The 20409-nt window shown below is 41.7% G+C and overlaps 2 protein-coding genes and 1 long non-coding RNA gene across 8 annotated transcripts in view; 1 reads left to right on the plus strand and 2 right to left on the minus strand.

The window, feature by feature from the left end:
• The window catches only part of stub1 (STIP1 homology and U-Box containing protein 1), a 38633-nt gene extending 25184 nt beyond the window's left edge, over positions 1–13449 (plus strand). For both annotated transcript variants that reach the window (XM_070901008.1, XM_070901007.1), the window contains 4 exons: positions 1692–1782; positions 5866–5922; positions 8314–8430; positions 8521–13449. In XM_070901008.1, coding sequence (XP_070757109.1) covers positions 1692–1782; positions 5866–5922; positions 8314–8430; positions 8521–8646 — 391 coding nt within the window. In that variant the 3' untranslated portion in view covers positions 8647–13449. The remainder of the gene's footprint in view (positions 1–1691; positions 1783–5865; positions 5923–8313; positions 8431–8520) is intronic.
• LOC139281080 (uncharacterized) lies at positions 2208–14635 on the minus strand. The gene is made up of 4 exons (XR_011596818.1): positions 12960–14635; positions 7520–7894; positions 3180–3296; positions 2208–2546 (listed from the first exon to the last, which is right to left on the minus strand). It is a non-coding gene; the product is annotated as an uncharacterized lncRNA (long non-coding RNA).
• A 36-nt stretch (positions 14636–14671) lies between these two features.
• Positions 14672–20409, minus strand: part of jmjd8 (jumonji domain containing 8) — a 29212-nt gene continuing 23474 nt past the window's right edge. For all 5 annotated transcript variants that reach the window (XM_070856748.1, XM_070856745.1, XM_070856747.1 and 2 more), the window contains 2 exons: positions 17995–18129; positions 14672–16556 (listed from right to left, as the gene is read on the minus strand). In XM_070856748.1, the coding sequence (XP_070712849.1) occupies positions 16476–16556; positions 17995–18129 (216 nt within the window). In that variant the 3' untranslated portion in view covers positions 14672–16475. The remainder of the gene's footprint in view (positions 16557–17994; positions 18130–20409) is intronic.

A 20409-nucleotide genomic window follows, 5' to 3' on the forward strand; every position in this document is an offset into this window, starting at 1 on the left:
AACGAGACCTGGGTGTCATAGTTCATCAGTCACTGAAAGTGGGCATGCGGGTACAGCAGGTGGTGAAGAAGGCAAATGGTATGTTGGCCTTCATAGCTAAGGGATTTGAGTACAGGAGCAGGGAGGTCTTACAGCAGTTGTACAGGGCCTTAGTGAGGCCTCACCTGGAATATTGTGTTCAGTTTTGGTCTCCTAATCTGAGGAAGGACGTTTTTGCTATTGAGGGAGTGCAGCGAAGGTTCACCAGACTGATTCCAGGGATGGCTGGACTGTCATATGAGGAGAGACTGGATTAACTGGGCCTTTATTCACTGGAGTTTAGAAGGATGAGAGGGGATCTCATAGAAAGGTATAAGATTCTGACGGGAAGAATGTTCCCGATGTTGGGGAAGTCCAGAACCAGGGGGCATAGTCTTAGGATAAGGGGTAGGCCATTTAGGACTGAAATGAGGAGAAACTTCTTCACTCAGAGTTGTTAACCTATGGAATTCCCTGCCGCAGAGAGTTGTTGATGCCAGTTCATTGGATATATTCAAGAGGGAGTTCGATATGGCCTTACGGCTAAGGGAATCAAGGGGTATGGAGAGAAAGCAGGAAAGGGGTACTGAGGTAATGATCAGCCATGATCTTATTGAATGGCGGTGCAGGCTCGAAGGGCCGAATGGCCTACTCCTGCACCTATTTTCTATGTTTCTAGTTAATGTAGAAAGTACTTCCCAAGACACTTCACAGACATAATCAGACAAAAATAGAGACAGCTGAAAAAAGTGATATTAGGAAGGGTGAGCAAAAACTTGGGTCAGTTTTGAAGAAGGTCTTGCAGGAGGAGAGGGGGTGAAGGGGTTTAGGAAGAGAATTCCAGAGCGTTGGGTCTAGGTGGCTGAAGTCATGGCAGCTAATGATGGCAGAAATGGAGAGAGAATGCATAAGGCAATATATTTTGGTGGGGTGGGGGGGTCTGTTAGGGTTGTGGTGCTGGAGGAGGTTACAGAGATGGGAAGAGTGAGGTCATGAGGGGTTTAAACTAGGTTGCCTGCCTTTTCCTCTGAAGGCCACAAACTGCAGAGATGTGGGAAGGGTGAGATCACGGAGGGGTTTTAGCTAGGTTGCCTGCCTGTTGCTCTGAAAGCCACAAGCTGCACCGTACTGTGCCAGATTAAGAGCAGGTGGTTCACAACCAGTGATGTGTAAAGTGACAACTCCTCTGATCCCTTTTTAAGGGAGCATTTTAAAAAAAAAATTTCCAGAAAAGCGGCAGAGTAAAATCTTCACGGGTCCAAGCCATAACCCTAACCTGGACACTCGGGTTCCTGATCGGCCTGGCGTACTACTGCCGATGATGTGCCAGCTGATAGGAGGCTCAGATTTTGTGAACTCCTTGCATTAGGAGTCCTTGATCCGACCTCACCTTACATAGCTAATCTTGCAAGTAGTGGGTAGGGGCTTTGCTACCTTTACAAGCTCATGTAGAATCTCCACCTGAAGTGTCTTAATACACTCCCGGTGGCATTATGGTAAGAGTACGCAGGAAGGGCCCTGGATCTTTGACCTCATTGACTTGGGACCCTACCAAAATCAAAGCCGTTTTGCTGCCCTGGTGATCGGAAGTAAACTCTTGCAGTAGATTACTAGGACAGGTTCTAGTGTGTGGGGATTTGCTGGTAGTTATAGTATTTTTTTTCATCCAACAGAGAAGTGGAGCAATGTAAACGAAAACTCCATGAAGAAAACATGGATGAGTCCCGAACAAGAATGGAAATTGCAAAGATAGAAGCCAGACATGTAAGGTCTGCTTTTCCTTCTTGTTGGTGTTTACTGTTCGAGCACTAAAATGGTACAATCTTGGGTCTTCATGAATCCGGTGAAGGAATGTTGTGGTTCATAGTTGAGATTATTTGAATGGTTTCGGGCCAAACACTTGGCCCCTTTTATTCTATACAGATCCATACCTTGTTTCATAGCTTGGGAAATTATTTTTTCTCTTTTATATTAATAAATAGAAAACTGGACATGTGCATTACAGTTCAGTTTTCTTGTGTTAATGGCTTCACGACAGGTTCTGTAACCAGACAGTACCTGCAATGAACTGAGTCAAGGTGCCCCAGGTCTAACAATTAACCCTAATCATGGCAAACTGCTTCTTGGAAAATATATATGATGTCCACTATGTTCAAGTGTCAGTAAAAATCACATTTAGATAATTTTATACAGGCTAAATATTTAGATTTATTTACAATTAAAATTATTCACAGGGTCAAAAACAGACACAATATTGGATGAGAGGACCTGAATTAGTCCATGAAGTGTTATTATATCCTTTTTGGAATGTTCCCGTTAATTGCTTTTCTTGGGTTGTTAGAATGGAGCAGCTTTTTCGATGAATGAGATGCACTTTCATATGTTCCTTGGTAAATTGAATACAGTCTTGAACTGTATCTTGTGGGATAAGATGTTACACGTGAGCTTCAAATGCTGACAGAGCCGGATGTCCTCGTGCTCGAACTAGGACATTCACCCAATGGATCCACTTTGATGTAAAGACATTTCTTTTAAGAAGTCAAACAAACAAAATATTAAATCTTGACAAGCAATGGGATAATGTCCAGTAACGCATGAGTTTACTTCATTTTAACAAAGCGAGCAACACCCTAAAGCTACGTATCAGTATAATGAATGCTGCATCCATCAATATTTTAATCATGATAACTCTTCAGAGAATCCTGTCGTCAAATAATTTGCAATCATTAACCTTGCCTGCTTCATGCAGACTGACTGTCTTGAGCTCACTAACTTGTATTTGGCAAAGGAGCAGTTTTTATTTTAACCCCTTGCTATTTAAACTAATAGAAAACCAAAGGCAGAGATTCCTATTTTATATGATATGTACAGGACTAAAGTATACAACTTTAGCCATGAGATTAAAGAAAGAAATTGCTTCCATTTATATAGCACATGTCACGTCCTTGGGACATCCCAAAGCACTTTACAGCCAATTAAGTACTTTTGTAGTGTAGTTACTGTTGTAATGTAGGAAACTGAGTGACCAGTGCATTTGAATCTTTGTTTCTTCATCAATATCTAAAATATAATTCAGTCCTTAAGGGAGTTAATATTGAATGTTATATTGCAGTAATACTGCATTTAGTGTTGGAAGATGGTGTGTTTTGGGGTTCGTTTACCTGTTTTCTACTTGTAGATATTTTTGACTTTTGTGCTTCAGACGATTCTCCAAGGTAAACCCTAGCTCTCTACTTCCCAGAGAATGTTTTCACTTGCTCTGATATGTTGTAGCATCCCTGGGATAACAAACAGAAAACCATTTTCTGATGCTTAACAGGCTGGTTTTATCCCAGTCTTTGAAAGGCAGCAGAATGGTGCTGCACTAGACTTTGTTTTAGGCTTTAGCTGTCAAACAAATGTTAAACAGTACAGTAATACAAGAAGTAAGACAAAGGTCCTCCACCAGCCTGTCCTCGCGGCACAGTACTGCCCCCCAGTCATCAAGATCCACGGTGTGGCCCTGGACACCGTGGACCACTTCCCATATCTCGGGAGCCTCCTATCAACGAGCAGGCATCGACGACCAGATCCAACACTGCCTCCAGTGCGCCAGTTTAGCTTTCGGCCGACTGAGGAAGAGAGTGTTTGAAGACCAGGCCCTCAATACTGCCACCAAGCTCATGGTCTACAGGGCTGTAGCAATACCTGCCATCCTGTATGGCTCAGAGACATGGACCATGTACAGTATACACCTCAAGTCGCTGGAAAAATACCACCAACGATGACTCTGCAAGATCTTACAAATCCCCTGGGAGGACAGACGCACCAACATCAGCGTCCTCGTCCAGGCCAACATCCCCAGTATTGAAGCACTGACCACACTCGATCAGCTCCGCTGGGCAGGCCACATAGTTCACATGCCAGACATGAGACTCCCAAAGCAAGCGCTCTACTCGAAGCTCCTTCATGGCAAACAAGCCAAATGTAGGCAGCAGAAACGTTACAAGGACACCCTCAAAACCTCCCTGATAAAGTGCGACAACCCCACTGACACCTGGGAGTCCCTGGCCAAAGACTGCCTGCCCCAAGTGGAGGAAGTGCATCCGGGAGGGCCTGAGCACCTCGAGTCTCGTCGCTGAGAGCATGCAGAAATCCAGTGCAAGCAGCGGAAAGAGCGTGTGGCAAACCAGTCCCACCCACCCCTTCCCTCAACGACTATCTGTCCCACCTGTGACCAAGTCTGTGGCTCTCGTATTGAACTGTTCAGCCACCAAAGAACTCACTTCAGGAGTGGAAGCAAGTCCTCCTCAATTCTGAGGGACTGCCTATGATGATGATGAAGAATACAAGAAGTGAATAGTAGCAGTAACAAAACATATATGTTTATAGTGGTTAAACTTTGTTAATTTGTATAATGATAAATAATTTGCAATTACTTTGCTAAAGCTACAGAAATTATCTGGGATAGCTAATTCTCTTCAGATGTTCTCTCTCCAAAGGTTCTAGATCAGTGTCAGTGATTTGCTAAAGGTAGTTGTGGGAGTGAGGGTTCACATTACCTGACCTCGCTTTTCGTTCTGGGCTATCTGTGAGACTAGCACATGATGAGTTTAAAGTTAAAACCGCTTTCTGCTGAGCAAGGGTTATAAATTGTGTAAGGGGATTTTAAAGCCAATGTATCTGTACAGATCAGAAGTCTGACCTGCGTGCCTATCGGGTCACTTGTGTATACGGTAATAAATGATGGGAAGAGTTTATGACGGTGATAAAATGAAGAGTTAAGTATCTGTTTAGTTTATGTTGTTCTGTTGTCATTTGAATGTATATTTGATGTTACATGATTTATTGGTGGTATGCATGGAATGTAGTGATCAAAGATGAAATTTGAGGGAATGATTGTTTAACAGCTTGCTCTCATACTGGAATGGTGCAGTATGAAAGGACCTGAGCGCTCATATTGGTTTTGTGAAGTATGAAAAGACCTGTGGATCTCACTGATTGTGGATAGTGTGAGGTTTCAATGAAGTCCTAATCCTACATTGCTACAACTGAGCATGTGTGTAATCTGGAGTTTAAAGTAACGAGACGAAAAAGAACAAGAAAGCAGTCAACGTCAGCCTGATAAATACCCCTGAAACAGTAACTGGAGCTTCATAAATTTTAAATACAGTCTACTTGTTTTAAAGTTCCTTAATTCAAATCTGATAATTCCCATTTTTTGTTAATGAACATTACTTAATTCAAATTATTGGATAATTCAAATTTTTTTGTGCAGAAAACCCACTTCCAGTTATCCAATGTAGACTGTGCCCGTAACACGCAATCAGACACACGACATTGCACAGCCTATATTTAATTTAATCCTTGGTTCCTCCCTCAAGCAAACTGTCTGGTGACCAACTGAACAATCATTGTATATTATATGATTTCTGTGGTGAAGCTGGATTTAGCCCTTTAGTTTGTGACAGAATAAAGAAGCCGAAACTAAATTAGTGCTTGATTTTTGCCGGCAACTTCATTGGCTTCTTTACCACTGGCTTTCAAATCTGCCCTTCTGCCTCCCTGCCTGTCATTTTCCCCTCGTAGTTGGATTTTTTCATTGTTTGCTTGACCACTGTGCAGAGAACAAATGAAAGAAAAACAAACCTAAGATTTGCTGCACAAGCAGATGAGTATATCACTTACGAATATGTAGCAATTTATTTTCATCCCTTTTGTGTGTAATCACAGAAATACATGGCATTTTCTGTTTTGTCTTGCAAATCTATCCTGCATCTGTGCCTTGTATGGTAATGCATAGCTGACAATTATGATTTGCTGTGCTTATGTTCATGCTTAACTACTGATTTTGCTTGTATTTCACAGGACAAGTACATGAATGAAATGGATGACTTATTCTCCCAGGTAGATGAAAAGAGAAAGGTAGGTTGCTGAATGGGGAAATTAGAGATTGATGGATGCTTCCAACCACTATGTATCCAGGACACGCTGATGCTAATTTTTATTGGCATCAAACATTCATTATTAATAGAACCCAATTCCCCAAATGCATTCATACTGTACAAAGTAGGGTCCAGGAGCTTGTATGATCAGCATGAGCGGTAAAGAGCAGTCAAGACATTCTGTGTACCACCAACCAGGTAGATTAAAAGAGAATTGGTTGATGTTTTTTTCTCAATTTATGTTTGCCTCTCCTAGGGGGCGGGGGTAGTTGATAATGCATGTTGGTTGCACCATGTCGGGTTGGAACAGTCTTGATGGACCTTAACGGTCTTTTCCTGTTCTTTTTCATATGTTTGTATGCATTTAATAATATGCTTTTAAGTTTTTCTTTGTTTCCCCTTCTAACCTCAAAAGGTAGAGAAAGAAAACAAAGCAGGCAGGCAACAGATGTAGCAATGGGGCAGTGAAGAGGGAAAAATAAAGTGGGGGAATCTAGGTGACAAATGAAAGGAAACCTAAAATGAAAGAACATAATATGGTAATTCATTATTGGTGGTGGTGCTTCACCATATAACTAATTCCTTATCTTGTTCATGCTTGTGCTTTTGAGGAAGATGTGGTTTGCTGTCTGTTGGCTAGGCCGTGATTAAAATTCACAAATTGGAGGATGAATTGACCAATGTTGCTCTACACCCCCAACAGCCAGATCAGCACCTGCATTGCTAGACACCTGGAAATGGGTTGCCTATTAATACTTGCAACTGGAGACTGATTAAAGGCCCAGAATCCTGACGGAGATTTTGTAACTTAAAGCAATGGTAGAGTAGCAGCTTCTGAAAACTCTATTCCATCCCCATTTTCTGAACTTTGGATGAGCAAAATAATTAGAAATTGCAGCTACAGATTTTTATTTGCAAATATGCAAATGTCACTACCAGCCACTAATCTATAAAAGACCAAATTTGAGCTACTGTGTACCAGTGGAAGTGCATCATTATTTGATCTGAGTGCATCAAGCTAGCTTTCAGGTATTAAACTTTGTCTAAAACATGATCTTCCATTTTCTGTGCTATTCAATCTAGCAGCAGGTACATGAAAATCCAATTAGATATAATTCAACTGCCACTGATAGTATGAAGTTCTTGTGACTGCACTAGTTTAAAATTATCTGATCTTAAATGTGCTTCTAACACCAAGATTTTGAGCCCTTTCTAAATTCGGTATAATTTGACCAGATTTGAGATGCCAATCATAGATGTGTCTATTGTAGCCTTGCCAAATTTTGTCAATTGCTAAATTTTACCTATACATTTCTGTCAGACTCACTATTTAATTGTGTACAATTTAAGATGGTTCTCGAGTGACTGTTATGACTGAGACCATAATATGCGACCATATTAAATCATAATTGTTCTGATGAAAACAAATGAATCCAGCCACATCATTTTTTTTTTCAGTTCCCTCTATTTGCATACGTGACTCACAGATGACCTTCTGATAGGTCTTTGCTGATGGTGATTTTATTTTTAAAAACCCATTCTCTAGTCCCAACATTTTCTGTCAGGAAGCATCTTACCTGTGCAAGCCACCTTGCTTTAATAAACTGAGATTGGCAGCCTCATGATGTTGAAAATTATGGGCGTGAACCAATTGCTGTGGATTTTTTTGTGCTAGATACACTACTTGACTTCAGTGTTAATGACCACTCCTGTAAGTAGACCTGATGTTGACCAGCACTGAGGGAGTTCCACATCGTTGGAATTGCTGCTTTTTGGATGAGATGTTAAAAGGCCCCATCTGTATGTTCAGGTGGACATAAAAGATCAGATGGCTCTATTTTAACACAGAGCATGGAATCTTTCTGGTTTCCTGGCCAACATTTATCCCTCAACTGATATCACCAAAACAGATTAACTGTTCACTCGTCTCGATGTTGTTTGTGGGCATTTGCCTATAAAATAATATTGACTATACGTCAAAAGCAATTCATTGACTGTTAAGCACTTTGGAAGTGAAAGCTGTTAAATAAATTCAAGTCCATCCATCCAGTCTCTTTTTTAAAAAAAAAATAGTTGTTTTCAGAGTGAAATAGACAGAATAATATACAATTGGAGTTATTACATAGGTGATTTAATCAAAGGATTTTGTTTATACAGTAAATAATGGGAACTTGGGATGAATTTAAAAGCTGTAAACTAATCTCAGTTTGCTACATATAGTTGCAACAATACCTGCACTGACATTAATTATGACAATCACTGTTTATTGAGTGATTAACAGCTCACTAGGAAATAATATATATTGTATTTAACAGAAATTGCTCTGTTATTGCTATACTGTGCCTAATGTGATCCACTCTGTTCTGTGTAGAAGCGAGATATTCCCGACTACCTTTGTGGAAAGATCAGCTTTGAGTTGATGAGGGAGCCATGTATCACACCCAGTGGGATCACATATGACAGGAAAGATATAGAGGAACACCTTCAGGTAGGGAAAATTGATAAACTGTGACATTTGTGGCCATTTACTGTACGTTAAACACATGCATTTAATCTATATATATATTCCCTTTTTCAGCGGGTTGGCCACTTTGATCCTGTGACTCGAAGCCCTTTGACCCAAGAACAACTGATTCCAAATCTGGCCATGAAGGAGGTAATTGATGCATTTATATCAGAAAATGGCTGGGTGGAAGAATACTGAACTGGATTTGACACCATCAGGACTTGCACATTTGCACTGCAGCAGTAACTCGATGACTTGTACTAACCAGATGAGTGAGAGTGAGCAAGCCACGGAGACCGAGTGAGGGAGAGGAAAGGGATGTGCAGGGGACGCTTGTGGCTCTGTACCTGAGGGGACACTTATAATTTTGCTTGTATTTAAATTTCTTTACGTGCATGTATATAAATCTCATTTGCCACACAAAATCTGAACCTCGAACAATTATTAAAGTGTTACTGGCTCTTTAATAATGCTTGGTGCAGTGGGGGTAGTCTCTTTCACACAGTTTTTGGTTTCTTTGTCTATTTTTGTCTTTGCGTATGAAGGACGAATGAATTGAGTTCTTCTCTGGGAGCTATTGAGATGTGTTTTTTGATTGCGAAATATTCAGAAATGAAAGTCCCTCACGTCAAGGGCACTTGAGCAGCCTGTATGACTGAACATGTAATTTGTGTCCTGTATTTACATTTCAGAGGGCAGATTTAAACTTGTTTTATGCACAGTTCATATTTAATTTCTCTTCTCCCCCCCCCCCCCCCCCCCCCATTAGATTACCTTGCTGCCGTAATGCTTTGCCTTTCAGCTGGTACAACCAGCAGGAACCCAGATCCACACTGCAGAGTTCTCCATGGTTGCTGTCAATACTACACTCATCAGCTGTTGTATCTCAAGATTGCAGTGTAGGATCCGGTTAGAATTTATGAATGATTTTAGTACTGGTCTTGGGTTCGCTCTAGACAGGTGGTATGCGTCTACAGGGAGTGCGGGATGGGTGTGAGCCAAAGACTTTTCTGGAGCTGCTATTCGTGGCCGCATCCTAATCTCTGACTAGTCAACTGCGGATTGGACATGTGGTTTGTTTCCCTCTTTCCTGAAATTTCTATGGGTCCCTAATTAATCAGTGTACGCCTGCATGGCATGCCTATAATAAGATTAGGAGCCCCAGGGACAAGAGCTAGTAGCCTGTGAATTGGGGACCATGCCTGTGTTTAAGTTCCTAGAAGTTGTGACTAGACATTGGAGACTTTTTCTTGCAAGTATTCATGGATCATTTTAGATTAGCAACTAAAGCAACACTCACCTGTCTGTGCCTACAGTAACGTGCCCAGTATAAGCCATTCAGCGTAGCTTGTCCATTAAGGACAAACTAATCACTTGCAGCAAATGTGAATACAATGCCTGCACATGAATACTGAAGCAAAACTTGGAATTCCAAGGTGTGTAACTTATTCTATAGATCTTTGGAGTTTTCTCATCCCTCTTTTAAATAGGAAGATAACTGTTGGTGAAAACTACAAATCTTAATCATTTGCCCATGTATTATTTTTTTTCTATCTTAAAAAGTTTCTCAAAAAAGTGTGCTATTAGCCCAGGCGATCCCTGACTTGGGCGTCTTTATATCAGTATTTCATTTATTAAACCGATGATTCCTGACAATTTTATTTCCTTTTGATACAATTTAGAAAATCAGAATATATTTAGAATACCTGAATGCAAATATTGAAATATTCGTGCTTCTAGGGTGTTAAATTCCTTTAAAGAGAGTATTGGTAATACAATTATAAATAATGGGAATTTTGATTATGTAAATTATTCAGCTCTGTAACTGCCAATATTGATATCTCTTATTCCACCCCCCCCCCCCCCCCCCCCCAATTGCTTATCTGTGATGTTGTAAACGGAGATAGTTGTGCCACACCACAGCAAAACAATTGTTTCAGCACTGGTGGCATCCAGCTGCTTTGAAGCATTGATGGGGTGGAGGCAGATGACCTACACGCATACCCCCTGGGGGTGTAATGGCTTTGGTTTACTTCCGCTTCCACTGGAAGTTTGATCCCTGATTAATCTATGGCCAGTGTATGTCTGTATGGTATCCTGAATACGATCAGAACTCTAGTATAAGAAATTACTTTTGTCTTGTGTACCTGCTTTGGGTTGCATGGGATATTCTAACTTCATATACAGTTGCTCTATTAGCTTCGTGTATTATTTGGTTTTAGTTGATCATTGTATATAGTAAATGTACACTTTTCATTTTAATTCATATAGTGGGGGTAAAAATGACTGGAGACTGCAACTGTTATGATTTCTGTTCAGTTCCACTTTGAAGATTAAATGGTTGATCTATTGGTTTCCAGCCAGCTGAGAGGTCTTCTTTGTGTTTTGCTTATGCTTTATTAAATAGTCACAGTATTAAACAGTTCAGTTCACATTGCACTGTGCTAGTTCATACTGTATGTAAATTGGGTTGGGATGCAATCTAAAACATGGCTCAAATTACTCGTGTACCTCAAACTGTACAGAGAATACTTCACTGCACCAATGTTAACTCAAAAAATGTGTGTCATTTCTTTGCGGTCCTCTTGCAGTCAGAGAATGTAACTGGTCTGACTTGCTGATTTATTCTGTACCATGGAAGGGCAGGTTTTCAAAACCAGAACAGGCTGCCTCACTTTTATAAAAAAAAAGAAATTCCCTCTTATCCACCTCCCATCACCTCATTTCATCAACACTATATATAGTCCAGAAAGGAGGATGGCCTAACCTACAGCGCGTTTTCTGAATGCTGTCCTGATTGCTGATCACTGTCTGAGGATAGTGATCCTCAGAAGACTTGGCCAAGACCAGGAAACTTGGCCGGAAAAGGAATTCGAGTGTGAATCCCAGCCACGTATGGAACAAACTAATTAAGTCCTTGCTCTACTGTTGTAGCTTCTCAAACATGCCCAAATGTAATCTTTCATGAACTGTATTCTAGACTTGTAAACTTTCTGAATGAGACATTTTAAGTCACTTTTGCTGTGGATTAGAGACTTCTATCTAATTAGCTGACTGCGAGGGAAAACTTTCTCTTATTCTGGATTGGATTTAATACCATGTCTGTAAGACTTGAAGAGTCAATGTTTGTTTGACAATGTGTTGACTAGTCATACTGGTTGGAAAGTTTTACATTCTGTAATGAATTCCAGAAGTTATTAATTGACGATGTTACCTGATCAGTATCTGACTAGGAGCAAAACCACGTGATCTAATAAAGTAACACAAGTTTCTTCTACACATCCATGGGAGGTATTAATTTGTGTTTAATATTCTGTGATTTTCTCTTTGTGCTTGTATGTGAAGAATGTATTTGGAATCAGAAGTACTAAAATTTTTTTAAAGTTACTCCCTTTTGGGTTTGCTTTCATCTCTTCTGTCTCTTCCGCCATCCCCAGCCAGAGGCAGGCACATCACCTCCCAGACTTCTGATAACGCTGACCCATTCACTAAGGTGTTTAAGAGTGATCTGGAGGGAGGTGTTCTTCAGTTCTCTTCCTATCCAAGGCTGTCCATTTCAATTGTGAATCAGGAGTGATGTAGGAGTTACATTGGATTTAATAAGTATTAAATTGGGTTCTTCAAGTCTTGTCTGTGTTCATTGCGTTTGTTGTGACGTAGTTTTGAGTGGGGTGAATAGTGTATATATTGTGATACACAAGGTATCACAATTGTGTGGGACAGGCTGAGGGTCTTTTTCTGTCTCATTATTTGTATGAAAGAACTCTGTCCTCAGGGTGACCAAACTGCTGAAACTCCACCTTGAGTCTGCACTGAGGCGCAAGGCCCAAATCTGCAGACATGTTTTGGCACATGTAGTGGTATCAAGCAGACAAATGTTGATCTGTATGAATTAGAAATGGAGTAACGTGATTTTAATCTTCCATATGAAAGGAATATTGAGATAGGGTGCTAGAAAACCTTGGTGAAATACTATTTGTGTGGTCGTGGAGGTTAAATGTTTAGATACGAAGGTCTGGATTTCATTCATATCAGTTTTTTTCTAGTGAGATTTATTACCTCACTTGTACTCTTCTTGAAGAACAGCAATTCTATTTGGAGTTAATTACTGTACATTTGTTCAATAAGTTGTCTTAATCCAGTACTGTCCCAATGTGATGACATGAGGTGCTGCCCATGATTTCCTCGGTTCATGTTACTGTGATACAGAAAATGCAGAATAAAGACTATACCCTTGTGGCAGGAGTGGTATGCTTATGGGTGGTTACTGAGAACCGGATTTGAAGTTATTTGAAGGTAGGAGTCTGGACTCAAGTTCAGTAGTAAAGAGGAAACTTTAGAGAAGAAATTAACTTAATCTTCCTGCTCAGGCCACTTTATGACACCTTGGTTTTGACTCTTAGTTTCCTCTGAGTCACACAGCTCTACATGCTGAGAATGAGGCTTCTTACTAGGTTTACAAACATTCTTCACTGGAGTGGTCCAATGCATTTTTAAAATAACATTCTTACCTTTTCCTGCGATCTTTCTCTTGAGAAAGTGATTGTAGATCACGTGAATGTCTGACAACTGGCTCAATGGTCTATCAGAGTCTGCTTGGTTCACTATTGTACCCATCCTTGTGTCTCTGAAGTACGTGAAATTGAAATGCAAAAGCAGTAGATAAAAGCAACACAGTAAAGCCTTTGAAAAGAACCATGGATATTTTTCACTTGTAGCTAAGTATTAGTACAGGACAATAAGATTCATAACTAATAAGTAGGGGAAAGAAACATTTTAAACACTCAGAACATGCGTCTCAAAACTGCATAGTAACAATTTGCCATCTAATATTTTCACTGGTCCACGGTTACATTGGTTGGAAGAGGAAGCTATGTTGTAATAATACATTGTTATTTGAAGGCGTAAAGGAAGCATGTATTGTAGACCATTCATTAACTTTTTTTCAAGAGGTTGCTCACTTGTAAAAGAGTGCCTAGCAAATAAATTGTTGCAATGACAGTAGTGTTGGAATTTTACTTTCTCCCAAGAGCTTCTGCTTAAGTTAAACTTTTACACAGATTAATTTGTATAAAGCATACACCTGCGGCTTTTTAGGCATATTTGCACAATGCTGGGATCATAGATTAGGGACAAATGACTTAACACATAGTGACTTCTTCCCACCCTCACCATCTGTTATTAGGAGCTGAGCATTTAATTTTGATTCTTCCTGGAATGAGGTATTAACTTGTGAACAATACAATATGCTGTCATTTATTCACTCCAGATGGGATTTAATGCCAAAATGGGTTTAGGTCAGAACCTGTGCTAGAGTAGACTTATCTCCAATCTGTGCTCCATTCAATTGCAGTAGGATTAGTAAATGATTCCTTGGTGTAGATATGATTTCCTCCAGAGATTACTTTTAATAAGAAGACTTTGATTTGATGAACTACTGATATTTCAGTCACCTGTCTGGCAGATAAATAAATTAATTATTTGCAACTGTTTATCCCATGGTGTCCAAACTTTTTGTCTTAGTGGGTCACTTAATTGCTTGCCCTGGAGCTCCATATAAACAATTACAATTCAAAACACTAATTCATGGTAATAAGGGTGTGAACTTAGTAGTCAACATAGGGGTTGGTTCAGTTTGAGAATTTATTAAAAGTTAATTGTGTTGAATACTATTGGGAAGGTGAGGTGTGCCAAGTGCAGTGTTCTGGAATATGATTGGGGGCAGGTTTTGGATAGTTGAAAAATTTGTGTATAGTTGTATTTCATGGAATTTGGCAAGGTCAGGGGTCATTTTTATTAGTAAAAGGCGGTAATAACATGACTGATTCAATGATTTCTTCTTGGGCCATCCCTTGAATCGAGGATGACTTACTTCCACCCCAAAAAGGGATGAGTTCCATGAGTTCACAGGTGTTTCAATGAAGGACCTAATATTCCAGGTCCCGAACTACAGGTAGAAGGGTGGAAGATGTCTGTGAGGATTTTTTTTAATGTGTGGTGACCGTTGCACAACAGCCACCATACGGACTTGACAAGAGCTTGGTCTTGGTCCAGTGGTAAGGATTAACCAAGATGATCGGAGACCAGCTCTGCTGCACGGACCTAGTGCGCACACATATCGCAGTGTGGACTGGCCTATGCTGCCCTTGGGGCCCACCCCTCTTCTGGGGTCTTTTTTTAAAAACCCACCCCCTCCCCCCCCCCCCCCCCCCGCAGTTCGCCGATTTTCTCCTCTCTCCCGAGATGCAGTCTCCTTTGCTGGGCTGAGGTTTCTCGGGTACCGGCTGTTGTGCTGCACCTCACCCAAGAGGCTGATCTTCGTGTATAATAAGAACATAAGAATTAGGAACAGGAGTAGGCCATCCAGCCCATCGAGCCTGCTCCGCCATTCAACAAGATCGTGGCTGATCTGGCCGTGGACTCGGCTCCAATTACCCGCCCGCTCCCCATAGCCCTTAATTCCTTGAAACCCTTAATGAGCCTTGAAAGCTTATTTACTGATACTTCAGTCAGTCACTTGCATTTCTATTTCTCATCTACATACTACCCCTCGATGGCATCAGAAAACATGTCTAGTTCCACATGTATGTTGGCAACACTCCACTCTATCCCACCATCACCTCTCTTGACCTCTCCAATGTCTCTGCTTTGTCAGAATGCTTGTCCAAGATCCAGTATTGGCTGCGCAGAAATTTCCTCAAACAAATATTGGGAAGACTGAAGCCATGTCAGGTCCCTGCCACAAACTCCATTCCCTGGCCACCATTTCCATCCTTCTCCCTGGCAACCGTCTGAAGCTGAGCCAGACCGTTCGCAATCTTGGTACTGTGGTTAACCCCAAGATGAGTTTCCGACCACATAGCCGCTCCATCACCAAGGCTGCCTGCTTCCACCTTTGTAACACCACTTGACTTCAACTCTGCCTCAGCTCATCTGCTGCTGAAATACTCATCCATGCTTTTGTTACCTCTAGACTTGGCCTCTCATCTTCCATCCTACATAAACTTATCATCCAAAACTCTGCTGCTCATATCTTAACTCGCACTAAGTCCCGTTCACCCACCACCCTTGTGCTTGCTGACCTACCCTGGCTTCCAGTTCGGCAACGCCTCAATTTTAAAATTCCCATCCTTGTCTTCAAATCCCTCTTTGGCCTTGCCCCTCCATATCTCTAACCTCCTCTAGCCCTACAAGCCTTTGAGATCTTTGCGCTGCTCCAATTCTGGCATCTTGCGTATCCCCAATTTTAATCGCTTCACTGCAGCCAGCGGTGCTTTCAGCTGCCTTGGTCCTAAGCTCTGGAACACCTGCCTAAACCTCTCATCCTTTCTCCTTAAAGCCTACCTCTTTGACCAAGCTTTTGGTCATCTGTTCTGATATTTCCTTCTGTGGCTCAATGTCAAATTTTGATTGATAACACTATTGTGAAGCGTCTTGGGACATTTGGCTACGTGAAAGGTGCTATATAAATGCAAGTTGTTAACAAATGCAATGCACTAGAACAGCTTGTCTTCTAACCTTTGTTGGAAGTACATTATCAGGATCATGCATCTAGCCTTGTTGCTAACTAAAGGCATGTTTTATTTTATGTCTTATTTTAAATGCTTCCCTATAATGGATCCCCCCCAAGTGGCCCTGTTCACGACCTTCTCAGGAAGTGATGCAAGGGGTAACTACGCCAACAGCAAGCGGATGCATTTCATTTCCTAAAAGGCAAAGGATATGCTGCCAGGAAATATTCATAAATTAGGAGACGGCATAATATCTGCAACAATCCTAGTTACAGTGGAATCATTTAGTTAGCATGTACACGGCTTGCAGTAATTACTCATGATTTTGTGGGAGGGAAAAGCAGAGCTGGTCGGCCATAGTTTGGACACCTCTGGTTTACCATTTTGAATTCTAGCATTGAAATAGTAATCTAACATCAATAGAGATGGGTATTTTCTTCAGTCAATCTGGATGTATATTGCTGACATCTCTTAAAAGTCTCTGGTGAACAACAATCATATGAATTTTCTTTGCGTTCATCCTAAAAATGTGGAAATGAAGACACTGGTGTCAATATTAAGGGTTGCATGCCACCAGCGATCTGGAAAATACAGCACCTGCAACAGGAAGAACAAGTGTCAATGAACATTGAAAAGGTCTCAATGCAGGTAGAATATGACACAAACTAAATGAAATGTGCTTTAGACCCAGTGCACTACCGGATACAAGATAGCAGAGATGTCAACCTTTAAGAATTGAAATCAGTAAAATCTGTTATCTCACCTACATGGTCATTATTCTTATTATAAGAATGCCTTAACATTGAGTTTTGAGAAGATATTTGACTCTGTAATCATCACAACCAACCCCATATTTTTTTCTTTCCTCAGCTGCCTAGCCCCACACTCTGGAGTACCATCCTTTAAGTCTCTTAGAGCCCACCTCTGTGACCAAGCTTTGGGTCACCCCTCTTAATATCTCCTCCTTTGACTCGGCGTCCATTTTTTCCCCCTTAAATCTCGTAAAACATCTTGATGTCTTTTTTCTACAAGAACAACTTGTATTTATATAGCACCTTTAACGTGGTAAAATGTCCCCAAGGCACTTCCCAGGAGCATTATCAAACAAAATTTGACACCGAGCCACATAAGGAGATAATGGGGCAGATGAAGTAGGTTTTTCAGGAGCGTATTAAAAGGAGGAAAAAGGTAGAGAGACTGAGGTAAAGAAACCAGAGCTTAGGGCCTTGGGTAGCTGACGGCACAGCCACTAATGGTGGAGTAATTAAAATCAGGGATGCTCACTGGAATTTAGAAGAATGAGAGGGGATCTCTTAGAAACTTATAAAAATCTGACGGGACTGGACAGGTTAGATGCAGGAAGAATGTTCCCGATGTTGGGGAAGTCCAGAATCAGGGGTCACAGTCTAAAGATAACGGGTAAGCCATATAGGACTGATGAGGAGAAACTTTTTCACCAGAGAGTTGTGAACCTGTGGAATTCTCTGCCACAGAAAGTTGTTGAGGCCAGTTCGTTGGACATTCAAAATGGAGTTAGATGTGGCCCTTACGGCTAAAGGGATCAGTGGGTATGGAGAGAAGGCAGGGGTGGGGTACTGAGATTGCATGATCAGCCATGATCATATTGAATGGCGGTGCAGACTCGAAGGGCCGAATGGCCTGCTCATGCACCTACTTTCTATGTTTCAAGAGGCCAGAATTAGAGGAGCGCAGATATTTTGGAAGGTTGTGGGGCTGGAGGAGATTAGAGATAGGGAGGGGCGAGGCCATGGAGGGATTTGAAAATGAGCAGAATTTTAAAATCGAGGCGTTTCTTAACCGGTAGCCGATGTAGATCAGTGAGCACAGGTGTGATGGGTGAACGAGACATGGTGAGAGTTAAGACATGGATATCAGAATTTTGGATGACCTTAAGTTTACGGAAGGTAGAAAGTGGGAGGCCTACATTAAAGGCTCTCTTATAAATTCAAGTTTTTGTTGTCCTTGCTAATTGCCCGTAACTGCATTGTATAAAATGTACATTGTTTTAGCTCACCTCTCCTGGGTATATAGTGCACTCCATTGGTTTGTCCCCTTCTGATAAATGTGGGTACGTGTCAAACATCCATGAGAGGGTAGTCATATTTGGGTGAAACTCTGGTGTTTTTTCCGGTGGGTAAAGAAACCAGCGCTGTCCAAAATATTTAAGAAGTAATTAGAACAAATGGATTGACCCAGAACATGAGTATTTATAAATCAGTATTCAGGTACAATTCACTAACACTAACGGACTAATAGTCAAAAAGTGTACAACTTTCTGAAAAACAAAATCACAAATATCTTGTACAAGCTCATATCAGTAAAATCTACTGACATTTACTAGTGTTTATTTAATAATCTACTAGCTTATCACAAAAACTGATCAATACAAGACGACTGTCTCATTAGCCCATTGGCCAACTGCCTCCCAATAAAGGTGACAAACCTGAATAAGTAATAAGGAATGCTGGGAGCAGACGCTGAGATACAATTGGCCGCGATTTCGCCAACAGTGGCGAGAGAGGTCCAGCTGGCATTGGTGGCGTATGGGGAACGCATTCTCGGCTCCGTCCTGCCCTCTAAACACAATCTTCTGTTGATGGAGCTTGTTAAGCCCGCCCTGTGAGTTTCCGGCCTATTAACAGGAAGCCAGTCTGATGACGTTTCCTTAAAGGCACCGTGGCCAACTTTTTTTTTGACACTTCTGTCAAGCGTTGTACAGGAATGAGGTGCTGCAAACACTGATAAGCACTGCACAAAGGTGTACAACTGCGCCCAGGCTCTCCCATGACTTCCTCCAGATGTTTATGGAGGGAGTGGCAGCACGCAGGGAGGTTCTCTTCCCTTCCAATGAACAGAAGATACCTTCCCAGTACACCAACTTAGCTCGGTTACACATTGCACAGGAGGGCACAAGCAGGGATGTAGTCAGAAGGACCTGGCTGCAGTGATGCAAACATTTCAATAATCTCAGTAGATCACAAAACGTTACTGCAAAGCCACACTCAACCTCATCCTGCTGTGCCACGCATCACATCCCCATCACTCTGCATTCCCTACCCTACTCCTGCAAATCCGTACTCACACCAACTGACCTTGCACCTCCACCCATCCCTCTTTATCTACATTATCACTTCCTCATCTCACTAGCCCCTTTCATCCTTGTCCAATCATACTAACTAACAACACACAAGAGTAGGCATTTGGGTGTTTAAGCCAATGTTCAGTACAGTTTCTGCTAATGTGTTGTCAAACACTGAAATCTTTACTTTGAACACTTTGTGTTCTTGAACAGATTTGTGTGCACCTTTGGAAGTGGCTTAGTGAGTTGTAGTGAATGGTCAGATATAGGAGTATCTTGCACAATGGTGATGAGTGTGAAAGGAATGGCTTGGACACTGCAGAGATGCTTTATGGAGCTGGTGTGGGGTGGTGCCAACCTGGCGCATCATGTGGCAGCCAGCGTGTACAGAGTCAAGTTAAGTAAATGTGGCCATGGTGAGGCCGTCCCTGGCCTCCTGGGCAGCAATGTGGTCAGGTGCTGATGCCCTATGTCCTGTGCAGCAGCAGGTGATTGCGGAGAAGGTTGGTGATGCTGGTGTGTTTAGTGATGTTGGTGTTAGGGCTGATTGTGGTGGGATTCTGAGGACCAAGGTGAGATTTTTTCAAGGGCACCGTTGCTGCTGGATTAGATGGCAGGTGAGGTTGAGATGACAGAAGCGATCGGTCAATGGTGAGAGGTTTCTCCAAGGAGGTGATAGTGAATAGAGAGTTCACTGCAAACACTTCCAAGCTGCATATAGCTCAAAAGTTTCTTCCAAATCCTGAAGGCTTCAGCTTCTGACATTGGAAAGTGAACAGCTGTGAAATGGTAGCTTTTATACTACTACAGCAGCTGTCAACTAGCCAAAGCAATGGAGAGTCACTGAGAACCCAACACACTTACCTGGCATGAAACCCAAGAGACGGGAAACTCGTTGAAAACTTGATAAAATAATTAAGATCTGAATAAAATCCTTTTAAATACCTTTAAATGACCTCTTAAGCTTCTTAATTGACTGGTCGCCGCCTGGTGTCGAGTCTGCGATCCGCACGCAGAGCCAACAGTTGAGAAACTGACACGGAAGTCTGATCAGAACGGACTTCCGCTCCTCTGTCAATCAGGGCCATTTTGACAGGGGGCCCGCCTCCAAACCTGCACTCGCAGGGCTGGGACGATTCCGGCCAATGTGTGAGCCTCAGAAACACCAACATTGCAGTTTATGATCAGCAGGCCATGTTTATCTAAAAGCTGCAGTTGTCTCTGCCTCCAGTGTTCCCTGTAGCAAAGCATTCCATCCTCAGACAACTCTGTGCGCAAGGAAATTTCTCCTAACCTCTACTTTTTAAACTGGTGACTCCTTGTCACCATCTCCCCAACCAGAATAAATGG

This window comes from Pristiophorus japonicus, chromosome 15 (assembly GCF_044704955.1).
Source record: "Pristiophorus japonicus isolate sPriJap1 chromosome 15, sPriJap1.hap1, whole genome shotgun sequence".
Taxonomy (NCBI): Eukaryota; Metazoa; Chordata; class Chondrichthyes; family Pristiophoridae; genus Pristiophorus; species Pristiophorus japonicus.